This window comes from Ornithorhynchus anatinus, chromosome 5 (assembly GCF_004115215.2).
Source record: "Ornithorhynchus anatinus isolate Pmale09 chromosome 5, mOrnAna1.pri.v4, whole genome shotgun sequence".
NCBI classification, from domain to species: Eukaryota; Metazoa; Chordata; class Mammalia; order Monotremata; family Ornithorhynchidae; genus Ornithorhynchus; species Ornithorhynchus anatinus.
The window spans coordinates 58,811,111-58,827,915 of NC_041732.1; the positions used below are offsets into that span (position 1 = coordinate 58,811,111).

At 50.6% G+C, this 16,805-nt stretch overlaps 1 protein-coding gene across 1 annotated transcript; it reads right to left on the bottom strand.

Annotated features, from left to right (window-relative positions):
* Nucleotides 1–973: 973 nt before the first annotated feature.
* UBXN10 (UBX domain protein 10) lies at nucleotides 974–11,923 on the bottom strand. Its single transcript, XM_029064532.2, has 2 exons — nucleotides 11,799–11,923; nucleotides 974–3,789 (listed from the first exon to the last, which is right to left on the bottom strand). Exon 2 carries the CDS (start codon nucleotides 3,772–3,774, stop codon nucleotides 2,929–2,931), a length of 846 nt encoding a protein of 281 aa, XP_028920365.1. The 5' UTR covers nucleotides 3,775–3,789; nucleotides 11,799–11,923; the 3' UTR covers nucleotides 974–2,928.
* Nucleotides 11,924–16,805: the final 4,882 nt, after the last annotated feature.

Below are 16,805 nucleotides of genomic sequence, written 5' to 3' on the forward strand. Positions count from 1 at the left end.
TGGGCCTGGGAGTCAGAAGGACCTGGGTTCTAATCCCACCCTGCCACTTGTCTGCTGTGTGACATTGGGCAAGTGGCTTCACTTCTCTGTGCCTCAGTTCCCTCATCTGTAAACTGGGGATTAAGACTGTCAGTTCCATGTGGGACAGGGACTATGTCTAACCTGATCTTGTGTGCACCACAGCGCTTAGGACAGTGCTTGACATATAGCAAGCGGTTAACAAATATCATTATTACTATTATGAGTGAGCTCATGAGTATAGGGTGGAAGTGCAGATTCAGCCACCCACTTAATAATAATAACGATAGAATTTGTTAAGCGCTTACTATGTGCCAGGCACTGTACTATGCGCTGGGGTGGATACCAGCAAATCGACCCGGACCCAGTCCGCCGTGGGGCTCACAGTCTCAATCCCCACTTTACAGCTGAGAAACTGAGGCCCAGAGAAGTGAAGTGACTTACCCAAGGTCACGCAGCAGACAAGTGGTGGAGCCAGGATTAGAACCCATGACCTTCTGATTCCCAGTCCTGTGGTCTAACCACTACGCAGTGCTCCGCACACCCCACTCAATAAGTACAACTGATTGACTGAGAAATTTATCAGTAGTATTTTTCAAGTGCCTATTGTAGGTTGAGCACGGCAATAATACCGCTTGGGAGAGTAGAGTAGAATTAGTAGACACGGTCCCTGTCCTTAAGGAGCGTATCGTCTAGCGGAGGAGACAGACACTAAAATAAATTACGGTTAGGTGAGGAAAATAAAGGTCACCTGGGGGAGGTGTGATTTCAGGAGGGCTTGGAAGATAGGGAAAGCAGCGGGCTGTTGGATGTGAATGGGAAGGGAGTCCCAGATAGGAGGGAGGACGAGAGTAAGAGGTTGGCTTGAGAGAAAAGAAAGAGTGAAAGCTGGGTTGTTGGGGGGGAAGATAAGGATAACTGGATAAAAATAATCCCAATAGCCTAAAACCCTGAACACATGCTAAGTGCTTTTAATGATGATGTCACACAGAAAGGTTTTATTGTTAAAAAAGATCACTTTGGTTAGAAAAGGATTGAAGTGCTTTTTAAATGTAAGTTCCTTTACCTCAAAACAGTATGAAAAGCTTTCCAGACTGTGTGGTTTTAAGGTTCCCCCCAACCATCTAAGACTCCTCTTGCCACCCATCGGCAGGAGAGAAAGCCCCTTCCCGCAGAGCAGAATTGGGAAAACAGTCATCTCTCCAGCTTTCTTTCACTGAAGTTTATTGCGGCTTACTTTCTGGAAATGCCCTGTTTTTCCAGCCCGGCTCAGCCAGGCTTTCTCCTTCGATTCCACAAGAGAAGGTGGGTTTCACAAGTGGTTCTCCAGCTCCCTAGAGGTGATGCAAAAGTTGCATTGGATGCCTGTAGATCTGAGAGAGTTCGGGATGCTGGCAGAGCGGGTTGGAGGCCGCCTCCCCGGTCCAGTTTTCCCCAGGGAAAAGAAAGCTGCATCACGGAGGACTTCCCACCTCCAGGCCCAGATTAACCAAGGAGCCGCTCCTCATTTTTCTAGCTGCGTCTGGAAAATAATCTGCCAACCGGCAGGGGTGCAGCGATCCGGGACTGCTTGCCCCCTCCAAGAGATCTTAGTGAGAGCTGTTCGCCACCCCCAGAAGGTGGGCAGAGGCGCTTTGCCAGAGCCAATCTCTCTCCGTCCCAGAGTTCCAATTTCCCCGCTAGGAACATCTCTGACAGCATCCTCCATCGGTGTAAAACGTGGTTCATGCAGAGGTAATGGCAGACTTACATCCCTCGGGATTCGGGTCTAGGTATGCGAATTCCTATCCAGACATTAATATCTGTTGGAAAAAAATGTCCTTTTGGGGCTGGAGGGTGACTGGCCGGTATGCAGCTCAAGGCCGGAACACAAAGGCCAGGATCCTCAACAGCTTTCTCCCAGTATTTCAAAATGGAGATTTGGCTTTCATGGGGCAAAATAACCGGGGAGGTTCAGGTAATACAGAAGGTGTTTAAGCAACTGGTCCGTGGTGGCCACTGCTGTAGTGGAAAACCACGACTCTTTGGGCCCGATCGACAGATGATGCCCGGGCTTTACGCTGTCCTAGCAGAAATTATGAGAGGGATTGTTTAGCACGTGTGCACAGCAGTTTAACACCGAGCCCGAAAACTTGACTATGGCAGACTCTCTGTCAAGAGGAGGGTTTCCTTAGCAGTTCTGAAAGAGCCTCCGTGGTTTAGCTACGCCACAGCTATACCAAGGCCCCAGTGAATAAATAGCGTCTCGGCATCCTTACTGTTTAAGGGAGGATCGAGGATTGCTCTCGTCGTCTTCCCGGAGAGACACCGAGGCCGGAATTAGCTCCATTTTGATTTCTGAGAGTGTTAATGGGGAAATTAATTCAAATGACCCCTGGACTTTTCTTTGGTTTCCTTGATCTAGTCAGCAGTGGGAAGATGCAAAGCAAGGCCTCGGTAGCTGTACTGGACTCTTCCCAGGAGGCAAATCCCAAGTCAGCCGATCCGGGATTCTCGAGCCAGTGACGCTCGGGGAACTGATTTACATGGGGATATCCCAAGTCCCAAGTCAACCCCGTCACCCGACTGAAACCCGCAGCCTCTCCCTGGTTATCGCGTCCTTCCGGACCCAGCACAGGAGTGCCACGGGGGATCGAGACGCCGACTGGGGGGTCCCTAATCGATCGCTTGCGATTGTACGGAACGGATGCGAACCGCTTTACAATCCCCGGCGAAGGCACTCGTCCCGCTCCTCACCCTAACTGGAAGGGAAGACCCTCCGCCAAAAGAGGCGAACCGACCCCTCGAAGCCACTCGTTACATCAGACCTAGAGGCCCAGAGAGTCCATGGTATCCGGTGGCATTTCCCCACTTGGGCGGGTGGGGGACGAGAGCCGGGATCGAATCCCGGAAGTCTCACAGCCGCCCCTCTCACTCCTTCGGTAAGATGCACAGCACTGACTTGTGGAGGATCCTGCACTCCTTCAGAGACCTGGTGAGGTCCGAGAAGCTCCTCCTCGGCACTTCCATCGTCTCGACGCTGCAGTGGCTGTAGGAGGTCATGTTCTTTCGCTCGGCCACGGCCAGGACCGTCCGGAGGCTGTCGGTTGGCCGGAAATGGTGGACGAACCTTCGGCCGGAAGGAGACCTGACGGCGAGGAGCAACTGAGGTTCTCGACCCGGTGGTTCCTCCTGGCTCTCGACGTCAGGGGAGCTCGGGGTCCCGGCTCGGATGACGGGCTTCTCCCCGGGAAGGAGGGCCGGGGGTCTCGAACATCCTTCCTTCGACGGCCCGCTGGCGGTCTCTTCCCCGCAGAGGCCCTGGAGATGGAGCTCCCGGGTAGCGCTCGGTTGGAGCTGTCCGGTCCGTCTGGGCACCGTGGGCGCCGGCCCCTCGGCCGGGCTCTTCCTGTTGATGGACGGGAGGACGCGATACTTGTTGAGGGTAGACGAGGGTCGTAAGGGCGGCTGCTGGAGGGGCTCGAGGATTTCCCCCGGAGCCCCCTGGCTGGGCGGCGGGGCCGCGGGCGATCCCACCGACTGCTTACGGCTCGGGCCTTCGCAGGGGACCGCCGCAGCGGGGGAGGATGGCACCGGAGCGGAACAGGCCTCCGGGCCGGCGGAGTAGTTCACGCTCGTCCTCGTGCGGCCCTTGGCAGATTTGGGCCGCGTGACGTGCATAGCGAGGGGGTCGGGTGGCCCGGCGGAGGTTTCTACCGGACCCGCGGCCGCTCCGCCTTCAAACGGTGCTGGCTTCAGGAGGGTTTCTGTGGCCATTGCTTGCCAAGAGACCTGCAGAGGAAGGAGAAAACCAAAATCCCTAAAATGGCTTCATTTTTATTTACTGCCAAAGATGGCGTGGTATTTTTCTTTTCGAAATGGTATTCGCTACGCACTTACTATGTGCTAAATGCTGGGGTAGATACGAGACAGTCAGGTCAAAATGGGGATTCAATACCTGTTTTCCCCCATACTTAGACTCCGAGCCCCACGTGGGACCTGATCATCTCATATCAACTCCAGTGCTTAATACAGTGCTTGGCACAGAGTAAGCTCTTAACAAATACCACAAATATCATTACTGTTATTATTGTTACTTTATTCTTAAACCTTTTTACATCTCTCTACCCCAGTAGCATCTAAGTTTCCTGTGGACAGGGTCTGAACTTTCCCAAGAGCTTAGTATAGTGTATTGCTACAGTGGATGCTCAATAAATACCACTGCCAATTTTACTCTTTTTCATCCACTCCTACCCAATTCCAGAGGGGAAAGGAGTCTCCTCTCTGCCATTCTAGGGACCAAAAAAATCATCTGGTGGGCCCTTAGATGTCACTCAAGAACCAGCAAGTGTTAAGCAGAGGGTTAGAGATTTCTTTTAGCAATGATTCTTTTTTTCCTGTAGGTATGACCTTAATAAAAATAATTATGGTATTTGTTAAGCTCTTTACTGAGTGCCAAGCACTGTTCTAAGTGCTAGGGTAGATTCAAGATAATCAGGTTGGACACCGTCCATGTCCCACTTGGGGCTCACAGTCTTAATTCTCATTTTACAGATGAGGTGACTGAGGCACAGAGAAGTTAAGTGGCTTGCCCAGGGTCACACAGCACAAGCCACAGAGCCGGGATTAGAACCCACTTCCTCTGACTCCCAAGCCCCTGCTCTTTCCACTAAGCCACACTGTCCCCTTGGCCTGAATGAACTTTTTCCAAATCCACCAGTCAATTCTCTCCTGACACTCTTCTTTTGACATTCTTTGGCTGCTTCTTTCGCCTTGTCTCCAGTCATGACCCTTGAAACATGAGGGTCAGAAGAGAATGTTGATTCTATTACCCACAAAGTCCCACGGTCCAGTGGAAAGAGCATCGGCCTGGGAGTCAGAGGTCCTGGGTTTAAATTTCGGCTCCGCCACTTGTCTGCTGTGTGGCCTTGGGCAAGTAAAGCCACTTCGCTTCTCTGCCCCCCCAGTTACCTCATCTGTAAAATGGGGATTTGAGGAGTCCCCCCTCCGACTTGGGCTGTAAGCCCCATCTGGGACAGGGACTGCGTCCAACTTGATTATCTATGCTAGTATTTAGTATAGCACCCGGCATACAGTATGCACATATCATATACCATTAAAAAAAAAACCCAAAAGCCCAAAATGCAAACAAAACAAAAAAAAAAACTAAATCATCTCCCCAATATTGGGCTTTGGGCAAGTCACTCAACATTACCACGCTTTCATTTTTACCACCTTATGCTTGCAATACCTTCTTTTGGTGAGTTTCTAGTAATTGACTGGTAAATTGAACATCAACCCTAGCCCTGTGATGGGGCTCTGCTTTGAGTCTGGAGATGAAAAAACTGAGTCCCAGGGTGATAGTAAGAGGCACAGCTGGGTGCAGAATATAGATTTCCTGAATTTCTTTTACAGTATAAATGCTAACTAGGTGCCAGGCACTGTACTAAGCACAGGGGTAGATACAGGCTAATGAGGTTGGACACAGTCCATGTCCCACATGGAGCTCACAGTCTTAATCCCCATTTTATAGTTGAGGGAACTGAGGCCCAGAGAAATTAAAAGACTTGCCCAAGGTCGCACGGGAGACAAGTGGGGGAGCCAGGATTAGAACCCAAGTCCTTCTGACTCAGGCCCATGCTCTATCCACTTGGCTACGTTGTTTCTCTATTTCTGAATAGCAGATATCCCGAACTTCCTGAATAGTAAATACTGCTCCTCCTCCTCCTTAGCCCAAGGCTCTTGGGAAGAATTAAACCCACTACACTCTTCTCCTCCCCAACGCACCCACGACTTCCTCCAAGGACACTGTGAGTACTGTATTGACTGAAATGTGTTTTGCTCTTCTAGAATAGTTCCACGCATATGTAAAGTGATATGATAATTTACAATTTGCTTCATGCAAAATATGGCGGCCTGCCAAACTGGGAGTACAAAATGGCACTCCATCAATCTTATTTATTGAGCACGTACTAAGCGCTTGGGAGACTATTATTATTGTTACTTTATTTGTTAAGTGCTTACTAACTAACTTACTAACTAAGAAGGTCAAGCACTCTTCTTAGCACTGGGGTGGATAAAAATGAATCAGGCCGGACACAGTCTCTGTCCTACGTGAGGTTCATTCATTCAGTCGTATTTATTCAGTGCTTACTGTGTGCAGAACACCGCACTAAGTTCACAATCGAAGTAGGAGGAAAGACAAGTAGAGGGAATGGCAAGAGCAAGAGGAGAGTGAGGGACAGTAAGGAGACGAGCTGGAGAGTAGTGAAGAATCTGAGTTGGGGAGTAGTGAATGAAAAGCCCGGAAATCAAAGTAACGATTAGACGCTTGCTTTGTCAGAAAGATTCGAACGCAAATAGCCACTCTACTGTTCGAGATCATTTGCACTTCTGTTATTTCTAGGAGAAATGTAAGCCCAGTTGGATGTGCTTCCCTTCTGTCTGCCAACTATTTGAGTATTAACCGAAATGGGCACAATCCTGCATCCTATTTGTCAGCTGACTACTGCTCTCGGTCAGCGAGGAGGAGTGCTGATTTTCCCCTCTCCTCCTGATGAGGGGCCGTACAATAAAACAGAATCGGTCCACATATTTTCTGCCCACTATACTGTCTATAGAAGTAGACAGACATTAATATACATAAATAAGATAGGGACATCAAACAATCAGTGATATTAATTGAGCACTTCCCAGGTGCTGAGCACTGTACCAAGGGCTTGGGAGGGTACGATTGAGCAGAATTAGCAGACACGTTCTCTGCCCTTAACGAGTTTACGGTCTAGAGGATAAATACATAAGTGCCGTGGGACTGAGGGAGCGGTGAATTTAGGGATGCAAATCCAAGAGCAAGGGTGATGCAGAAGGGAGTGGGAGAAGAGGAAATGAGGGCTCAGTGGGGAAAGGCCTCTTGGAGGAGATGTGATTTTAATAAGGCTTTGAAGGTGGGGAAGGTGATCGTCTGTGGGATATGCAGGGGGAGGGAGTTCCAGCCCAGAGGAAGGACGCGGGTGAGAGGACTGTGGGAGATAGATGAGATCGAGATACGGTGAGTAGGTTGGCACTAGAGGAGCGAAATGTGCGGGCTGGGTTGTAGCAGAAAGTCAGAGGTCAGGTGGAAGGGGGCATGGTGAATGACTGAGAACTCCTTCCATCTACTCAGTTATTTCAAAATCTGGGACAAAGCTGTCCTGCGTGGAGTCCCTCAAATGCTCCACCCCCAACACTCCTGTGTTCAGAGTTTTGGGGACCAGCGAGAGATGGGTCCCGGCCCACCACGACTTGGGTGAAAGCCTGTCCTGTTGAAATGGGACGGGCAGAGAAATATCCTCCCAACTTGTCCAATATTGAGTCATCGTGACAACAAGGACGGCCCTGCCAGGAGCGGTGACGAGCCCGAGGACTAGATCCTAGAGTAGGAACGTGATGTTTCTTTTGTGGCTACCAGGCTTTCACTGAATGCACCCCGTTACTTTTCTCCCTGAGGGAGCTGTTAATCCCCCCCCCCTTTTAGACTATAAGCCTCCTGTGGGCCAGGGATGGGTTCTGATTCATTATCCTTGTTGCTTTCCCCAGGGCTTAGTACAGTGCTTTGCACAAAACACATAAGCGATGTGATAATAATAATAATAAATATGGTATTTTTTAATAGCTTAGTATGTGCCAGGCATTGTTCTAAGTACTGGGGTGGATAAGCATGTAAGCAATGACAACTATAATGGTGATAATAATAATAATGATTATGGTATTTGTTAAGAGCTTACTATGTGTCAGACACTGAACTAAGTGCTGGGGTGGATACAAGTATATCAGGTTGGACACTGTCTTAATCTCCACTTTACAGACAAGGTAACTGAAGCCCAGAGAATTTAAGTGACTTGCCCCAGGCCACACAGCAGACAAGTGGAGGAGCTGGGATTAGAACCCATGACCTTCTGACTCCCAGCCAGTGCTTGATCCTCTATGCCACGCTGCAGATTTCTCGATTACTATGTTCCAGGCACTGTACTGAGCGCTGGGGTAGAGACGAGATCATCGGGCCCTACACGGGGCTCACAGTCTAAGTAGGAGGGAGATTAGGGATCGAATCGCCATTTTACAGTTGAGGAAACTGAGGCAAAGAGAAGTTAAGTGACCGGCCCCAGATTTCGGAGCAGGCGAGCGGCAGAACCGGGAGAGGAACCCACGTCTTCTGACTCCCAGGCCTGTGCTCTCTCCACTAGGCTCCGCTGCTTCCCGTTGATTAACTGATGATCTGGGCTCAGGAAATTTCACAACAGCAAGGCACAGTCCTGGCTGATGTTCAAAGGGACACAGGTGTAATCATCAATCAGGCTGCCTGCCAAAAAGTTTACTTATGCCTAGCAGAGGTACAACACAGCTGACAATTAGGAAACAAACACCCGTTTCCAAGGAGCTATTAAAATGGCAGTTGAGCGTCCCTTGGGTATACGCAGTCGTCAAATGCCCTCAAGAAAGAAAAGTTAGTTGAAACAAGGAGTCTGCTCTGCAAAAAGCCTCTGATCAATGATATTCTGCCTACGGCTTGTAAATTCACTTGCAGTAAAATGCAATTCATTCATTCAATATTTTTTATTGAGTGCTTACTACGTGCAGAGCACTGTACTAAGCGCTTGGAATATACAATTCGGCAACAGATAGAGACAATCCCTGCCCATTGACGGGCTTACAGTCTAACTGGGGGAGACAGATGGAAAAAAACAATAGCAATAAATAGAATCAAGGGGATGTACATCTCATTAACAAAATAAATAGGGTCATAAAAATATACACAAATGAGCGGACGAGCACAGTGCTGAGGGGAGGGGAAGGGAGGAGGGGAGAAGCAGAGAGGCCGCCTACACACAATCTTCTTTGTTCAGCCTGAGGATGCACCATCTTATTTCGGCTTGTTAAAGTGTTTTGTTTTTTTTTAAATTAACATTCTTGTGCAACCTAAGCCTGAAACGTTTATTAGGGTAGAGTCCAGAGCTGAAAAACCAGGCAACTTCTTTCTACAGATAGTTTGTGTCCCAACTGTGATTCGCTGTTGGTTTTAGGAATACCCTAAGGTGCTGGTTTAGGGCTCCACAGTTTAAGAAGAAGAATCGAGGACCAAGTCCGGAGAAAAACGGAGTGCTGGCAAAGAGGGTGGGTGAGAAAAGGTTGGAGCTGCTGTATCTTGAGAAGAGAGGGCCAGGGGTAACGCAACTGTCTTCAGGAACAGAAAATGGTCATTTAAGGATTCTAACCAGAGGTTCTCTACCTTTTTAGAAGACAGAACGAGGGGGAGATGTCATCAAGAAAGAATATAATTAGGCACTGGGAAGAACCTCTTAAATTTGAAGACTAAACAAATCTCTGGATTATTTTGGGCAATGCTTTTCCCTCACAGAACCAGGCGTTAAATGGGGATAAAATGACCCGGGTTCACTAACATTTCTAAGTCATTTTGGAATCCTACTTTATAAAATAAATTGTGGTATTTGTTAAGCGTCTACTCTGTGCAAAGCACTGTTCTAAGCGCTGGGGGATACAAGGTGATCAGGTTGTCCCACGTGGGGCTCACAGTTTTTTAATCCCCATTTGACAGATGAGGTAACTGAGGCACAGAGAAGTTAAGTGACTTGCCCAAGGTCACACAGCTGACTAGCGGCAGAGCCGGGATTAGAACCCGTGACCTCTGACTCCCAAGCCCGCGCTCTTTCCACTGAGCACGCTGCTTCTCTATCCAGAAAGGCTCCGCAAAGTGTTTACAGAGTGGGGCTCTGATGGAAGGTGGGGGGGACGGAGAAGTTAGCGAGGGTTTTAGGAGCAGGGCAATCAATCAGCGGAACTTATTGAGTGCTTACTAAGTGCGGAGCACTGTACTAAGCACTCGGGAGAGTACAATCCAACAGAATTAGCCTGCCCTCTGACTCCTGACTTGAACCTCCCTGAATGTGGGGAGTCTCCAAGGGTGGGCCGGGGCAGACCCCAAAAGATCCCCAGGGCTCAGGGGGGCCTGGAAACTCACCACAGTTTGGAGGGAAGCTGATAAAAATAATGATTGCGGTATTTCATTCATTCATTCAATAGTATTTATTAAGCTCTTACTGTGTGCGGAGCACTGTATTAAGCACTCGGGAGTGTACGATACAACAATAAACAGTGACATTCACTGCCCACAACGAGCTCACGGTATTTGTTACTATGGGCCAGGCACTGTACTGAGCCCTGGGGTGGGTACGAGCAAAGCGGGTGGGACGCAGTCCGTGTCTCTCATAGGGCACACAGTCTTCATCCCCATTTTCCAGATGAGGGAACTGAGGCCCCGAGAAGTTAGGTGACTTGCCCAAAGTCACAGAGCAAACAAGCGGGCGGGCTGTGAGGGTAGGGAGGGCGACAGCAGCCAAGAGGGCGTCTGGAGGGAGAAATGGACCAACGGGTATCCCCGGGTCCTCCCCCGGCAATCAAGAGGAGCGGCCCGGCGTAGTTGTTAGAGCCCGGGCCTGGATCAGAAGGACCTGGGTTCTAATCCCAGCTCTGCCACTTGACACCTGGGCGAGTCACTTCACTTCTCCGGGCCTCACTCACCCCATCTGTAAAATGGGGATCGAGACTGTGAGGTCCCGGTGGGGCAGGGACTGTGTCCAACCCGATTTGCTTGTATCCACCCCGGCGCTTAGTGGAGCGCAGCGCTTAGAGCGGTGCTTGGCACATAGTAAGCGCTTAACAAATACCATAATTATTATTATTATTACAGTGCCTGGTACATAGTAAGCGCTTAACAAGTACAATAATAATAATAATCGGGGGAGGATTAACCTCTCCATCCCCTCCCCTCTCCAACCCTCTAGACTAGGAGCTCGTTGTGGGCAGGGATCGTCACTGTTTATTGCGGTATTGTATTTTCCCAAGTGCTTAGTACAATGCTCCGCGCACAGTAAGCTTTTAATAAATACGATCGAATGAATTGAATGAATGAAAGGAGATAGGACAGGTCGCCTAAGAAGCATTCATTCATTCGTTCAATCGTATTTACTGAGCGCTTACGGTGGGCAGGGCACTGTACTGAGCGCTTGGAAAGTACAATTCGGCAACAGATAGAGACAATCCCTACCCAACAACGGGCTCACAGTCTAGAAGGGGAGAGACAGACAACCAAACAAGTAGACAGGCATCACTACCATCAAAATAGATCAATAGAACCATAGATAAATGCACATCATTAATATTCATTCATTCAATTGTATTTATTGAGCGCTTACTATGTGCAGAGCACTGGACTAAGCGATCCCAGTCTAAACGGGGGGGGGGGGGGGGGAAACAGACCACAAAACAAAACAAGTAGTCAGGAGAAGCAGCGTGGCTCAGTGGCAAGAGCCCGGGCTTGGGAGTCAGAGGTCATGGGTTCGAATCCCAGCTCTGCCCCTTGTCAGCTGTGTGACTGTGGGCGAGTCACTTCACTTCTCTGGGCCTCAGTGACCTCATCTGGAAAATGGGGATGAAGACCGGGAGCCTCACGAGGGACCACCTGCTGACCCTGGATCTCCCCCAGCGCTTAGAGCGGTGCTCTGCACCTGGTGAGCGCTTAACCAATACCAACATTAATTAATTAATAAATGAGATGGAGAGATCCGCAGCAGCGCTGTGGGGAGGGGAAGGGGGAAGAGCAGAGGGAGGGAGGAGGACAGGCGATGGGGAGGGCTGGGAAGGCCTCCTGGAGGAGGGGGGTTCGGAGGAGGGCTGGGGAGAGGGGAGGAGAGGGCAGGTGGGGCCGGGGCAGACCCCTGAGGTCAGAGGGCAAGACGGGCTCTCACCTCGCCCTCGGCTCCATCCGCAGCCCGCGGCCTCTCCCCGGTTCTGCCCGTAAACAGCCCCTCGTTCCCCTGGCAACCGGCAGCGCCGTCACGTGCACCCGCTTCTTCCCGGAAGTGGGGCGCCTCGTTCCCCCGGCAACCGGTTCTTCCCGGAAGTGGATGCGCCTCGGCGACCGGGCCTTCCCGGAAGTGGATGCGCCTTGGCGACCGGTTCTTCCCGGAAGTGGATGCGCCTTGGCGACCGGTTCTTCCCGGAAATGGATGCACCTTGGCAACCGGCTCTTCCCAGAAGTGGATGAGCCTTGGCAACCGGCGCTTCCCGAAAGTGGATGCGCCTCGTTCCCTTGGCAACCGGCTCTTAATAATAATAATAATAATAATGTTGGTATTTGTTAAGCACTTACTCTGTGCAGAGCACTATTCTAAGCACTGGGGTAGATACAGGGTCATCAGGTTGTCCCACGTGAGGCTCCCGGTCTTCATCCCCATTTTACAGATGAGGTCACTGAGGCCCAGAGAAGTGAAGTGACTTGCCCACAGTCACACAGCTGACGAGTGGCAGAGCCGGGATTCGAACCCATGAAGTGGATGCGCCTCGTTCCCCTTGACGACCGGCGCTTCGCGAAAGTGGATGCACCTCGTTAATAATAATGATGGCATTTGTTAAGCGCTTACTATGTGCCAAGCACTGTTCTAAGCCCTGAGGAGGATACAAGGTGATCAGGTTGTCCCACGTGGGGCTCACAGTCTTCATCCCCATTTTCCAGATAAGGGAAATGAGGCACAGAGAAGTGAAGTGACTTGCCCTAAGTCACATGGCTAGTAGCTGAACTGGGATTTGAACCCATGACCTCTGACTCCCAAGACCGTGCTTTTTCCACCGAGCCAAGCTGCTCGTTCCCCTTGGCAACCGACTCTTCCCAGAGGTGGACCCTCTCTCTACTTCTGATGATGATGGCATTTGTTAAGCGCTTACTATGATCAAAGCACTGTTATAGACGCTGGGGGGATACAAGGTGATCAGGTTATCCCACGTGGGGCTCACAGTCTTCATCCCCATTTTACAGATGACGTAACTGAGGGACAGAGAAGTGAAGTGACTTGCTCAAAGTCACACAGCTGACAAGCAGCAGAGCGGGGGTTAGAACCCATGACCTCTGACTCCCAAGTCCGGGCTCTTTCCACTGAGCCACGCTGCTTCCTTCTGTCTCCTCAAGTCATTCATTCATTCAATAGTATTTATTGAGCACTTACTATGTGCAGAACACTGTATTAATAATGTTGGTATTTGTTAAGCGCTTACTATGTGCCGAGCACTGTTCTAAGCGCTGGGGTAGACACAGGGGAATCAGGTTGTCCCACGTGGGGCTCACAGTCTTAATCCCCATTTTACAGATGAGGTAACTGAGGCACAGAGAAGTTAAGTGACTTGCCCAAAGTCACGCAGCTGACAAGTGGCCGAGCCGGGATTCGAACCCATGAACTCTGACTCCAAAGCCCGTGTTCTTTCCACTGAGCCACGCTGCTTCTCTAAGCGTTTGGAGTGTACAGTTCAGCAACAGATAGAGACAATCCTTGCCCAATAACGGGCTCACAGGGTAAAGTCACAGAGGGCGGGGTGGGGGGAATCTTTAGCTTCCAAAATGACGGGTCCTGAACCCTCCTTCGACTCCCGTGATGTGATCCCCTGCCTTGGGCAGCTGGATTGAGGATCCTAGTTGCCCAGTGGCTAGTGTCCTCCCCATCCCCGAAACCCCGCTTGCCCCAGCTCAATGAGCAGCGTTGCTTGGTGGGCAGAGCATGGGCTTGGGCGCTAGAAGGACCTGGGTTCTAATCCCGGTCCCGCCACTGTCTGCTCTGTGACCTTAGACAAGTCACTTTACTTCTCTGGGCCTCAGTACCCTCATCTGGAAAATGGGGATGAAAACTGTGAGGCCCCATGAGGGACAAGGACTGTGTCCAACCTGATTAACTTGTATAGTAATAATAATGATGATGATGGTATTTGTTAAGCGTTTACTATGTGCCAAGTACTGTTCTCAGCACTGGGGTGGATACAAGGTAATCGGGTTGTCCCACTTGGGGCTCACAGCCTTAATCCCCATTTTACAGATGAGGGAACTGAAGTGCAGAGAAATGAAGTGACTTGCCCAAAGTCACACAGCTGACAAATGGCGGAGCCGGGATTAGAACCCATGTCCTCTGACTCCCAAGCCCATGCTCTTACCCCAGTGCTTAACACAGTACCTGGCACGTGGTAGGTGCTCCTTAAATACAAAACAACGACGACAAAAAAAAACCCACTCCCCAAACTCCCCAAGAAACCTTTTCCCACAGTTGACTTTCATTTTTGATTTACTCTGCCCCCTCCATCCCCTCCATTTATGGCTTCTCTTTATTGTCCTCACCTTCCACCCTCTTAATCCTCAGAGACAGTGGCTACTGAGCACATAGAAGTCCACTTTCTCACTGGAACAGTCACCAGAACAGGATATCAAAGTAAATTTGGTGTGAATAATAATAACAACCAGAATCCAGACCGCTGCAGCATTAATACAATCACTTATCCTCTCCCGCCTTGAGTAGGCCATATCAGCCTACTCGTTGACCTCCCAGCCTCCTGCTTCTCCCCACTCCGGTCCAGACTTCACTCTGCTGCCCAGATCATTTTTCATTTTTCAGGATGCGTTTTCCAGCTCCTCAAGAAATTTCAGTGGTTGCCCATCTACCTCAGCAGCAAACAAAAACTCCTCACCACTGGCTTTAAAGCAGTCAATCACCTTGCCCCCTCCTACCTCACCTCGCTACTCTCCTACTACAATCAGGCCTGCACACTTCGCTCCTCTAATGCCAACCTTCTCACTCTACCTCCAGCTCGTCCATCTCACCGCCGACCCCTCACCCCTGTCTTGCCTCTGGTCTGGAACCCCCTCCCTCTTCAAACCCGACAGACATTTACTCGCCCCCTCTTCAAAGCCTTACGGAAGGCGCGTCTCCTCCAGGAGGCCTTCCCTGGCTAAGCCCCCCTTTATCCTCTTCTCCCGTTCCCTTCTCTCTCACCCTGACTTGCTCCCTTTATTCTTCCTCCCTCCCTGCCCGCCACACTTTTGCATGTATCTGTAATTTCTTTATTTATGTCCTTGTCTGTCTCCCCATCTAGACTGTAAGCTTGTTGTGGGGAGGGAATGTGTCTGTTTATTTTTATATTGTGCTCTTCCAAGCATTTAGTACAATGCTTTGAATACAGTAAGCATTCAATAAATACGATTGAATGAATGAATGAAGCACTTACTATATGCTAACCACTGGGGTAGAACAATGCCTGGCACATAGCAAGCACTTAACAAATACCAAAATTATTTATCGAGCGCTATGTGCAGAGCACTGTACTAAGCGCTCGGAATGTACAATTCGGCAACAGATACAGACGATCCCTGCCCAGTGATGGGCTCACAGTCTAATCGGGGGAGACAGAAGGACAAAAACAAAACAAAACAAAAAATCACAATAAATAGAATCAAGGGGATGTACACCTCATTAACAAAATAAATAGGGTAATTAAAAATATATACAAATGAGCACAGTACTGAGGGAGGGGAAGGGGCAGAGGGAAAGGGGGGAAAAGAGGGGTTAGCTGAGGGGAGGTGAAGGGGGGAAGGGAGGAGGGAGCAGAGGGTGGAGGGGAAGCAGAGGGAGCAGAGGGAAAAGGGGAAGCTCAGTCTAGGAAGGCCTCTCGGAGGAGGTGAGCTCTCAGTAGGGCTTTGAAGAGGGGAAGAGAGTTAGTTTGGCGGAGGTGAGGAGGGAGGGCGTTCCAGGACCGTGGGAGGACGTGGCCCGGGTGTCGACGGTGGGACGGGCGAGAACGGGGGACGGCGAGGAGGCGGGCGGCGGAGGAGCGGAGCGTGCGGGGTGGGCGGTGGAAAGAGAGAAGGGAGGAGAGGTAGGAGGGGACGAGGGGATGGAGAGCCTCGAAGTCTAGAGTGAGAAGTTTTTGTTTCGTGCGGAGGTCGAGAGGCAACCACTGGAGGTTTTTAAGGAGGGGAGTGACAGGCCCAGAGCGTTTCTGCAGCAAGATGAGCCGGGCAGCGGAATGAAGAATAGACCGGAGCGGGGCGAGAGAGGAAGAAGGGAGATCAGAGAGAAGGCTGACACAGTAGTCTAGCCGGGATATTATGAGAGCCCGTAGCAGTGAGGTAGCCGTTTGGGTGGAGAGGAAAGGGCGGATCTCGGTGATATTATAAAGGTGAGACCGGCAGGTCTCGGTGACCGATCGGATGCGTGGGGTGAACGAGAGAGCCGAGTCAAGGATGACACCGAGGTTGAGGGCCCGAGAGACGGGAAGGATGGTCGTACCGTCCACGGTGATAGGGAAGTCAGGAAGAGGACAGGGTTTGGGAGGGAAGATGAGGAGCTCAGTTTTGGCCATGTTGAGTTTTAGGTGGCGGGCAGACAACCAGGTAGAGACGTCCTGGAGACGGGAGGAGATACGAGCCTGAAGGGAGGGGGAGAGGACAGGGGCAGAGATGGAGATCTGTGAGTCATCTGCATAGAGAAGCAGCGTGGCTCAGTGGAAAGAGCCCGGGCTTGGGAGTCAGAGGTCATGAGTTCGAATCCCGGCTCTGCCGCTTGTCAGCTGTGTGACTGTGGGCAAGTCACTTCACTTCTCTGGGCCTCAGTTCCCTCATCTGCGAAATGGGGATGAAGACCGTGAGCCTCATCTAGGACAACCTGATGACCCTGTGTCTCCCCTAGCTCTTAAAACAGTGCTCTGCACATAGTAAGCGCTTAACAAATACCAACATTATTATTATTAGAGATGATAGTTGAAGCTGTGGGAGCGAATGAGTTCACCAAGGGAGTGAGTGTAGATGGAGAACAGAAAAGGGCCAAGAACTGACCCTTGAGGAACCCCGACAGTTAGAGGATGGGAGGGGGAGGAGGAGCCCTCGAAGGAGACCGAGAATGACCGGCCAGAGAGATAAGAGGAGAATGGGGAGAGGACGGAGT

Bases quoted from the DNA above. Each gene is read 5' to 3' on its own strand.
- UBXN10 (XM_029064532.2), bottom strand. From the start codon at position 3,774: ATGGCCACAGAAACCCTCCTGAAGCCAGCACCGTTTGAAGGCGGAGCG.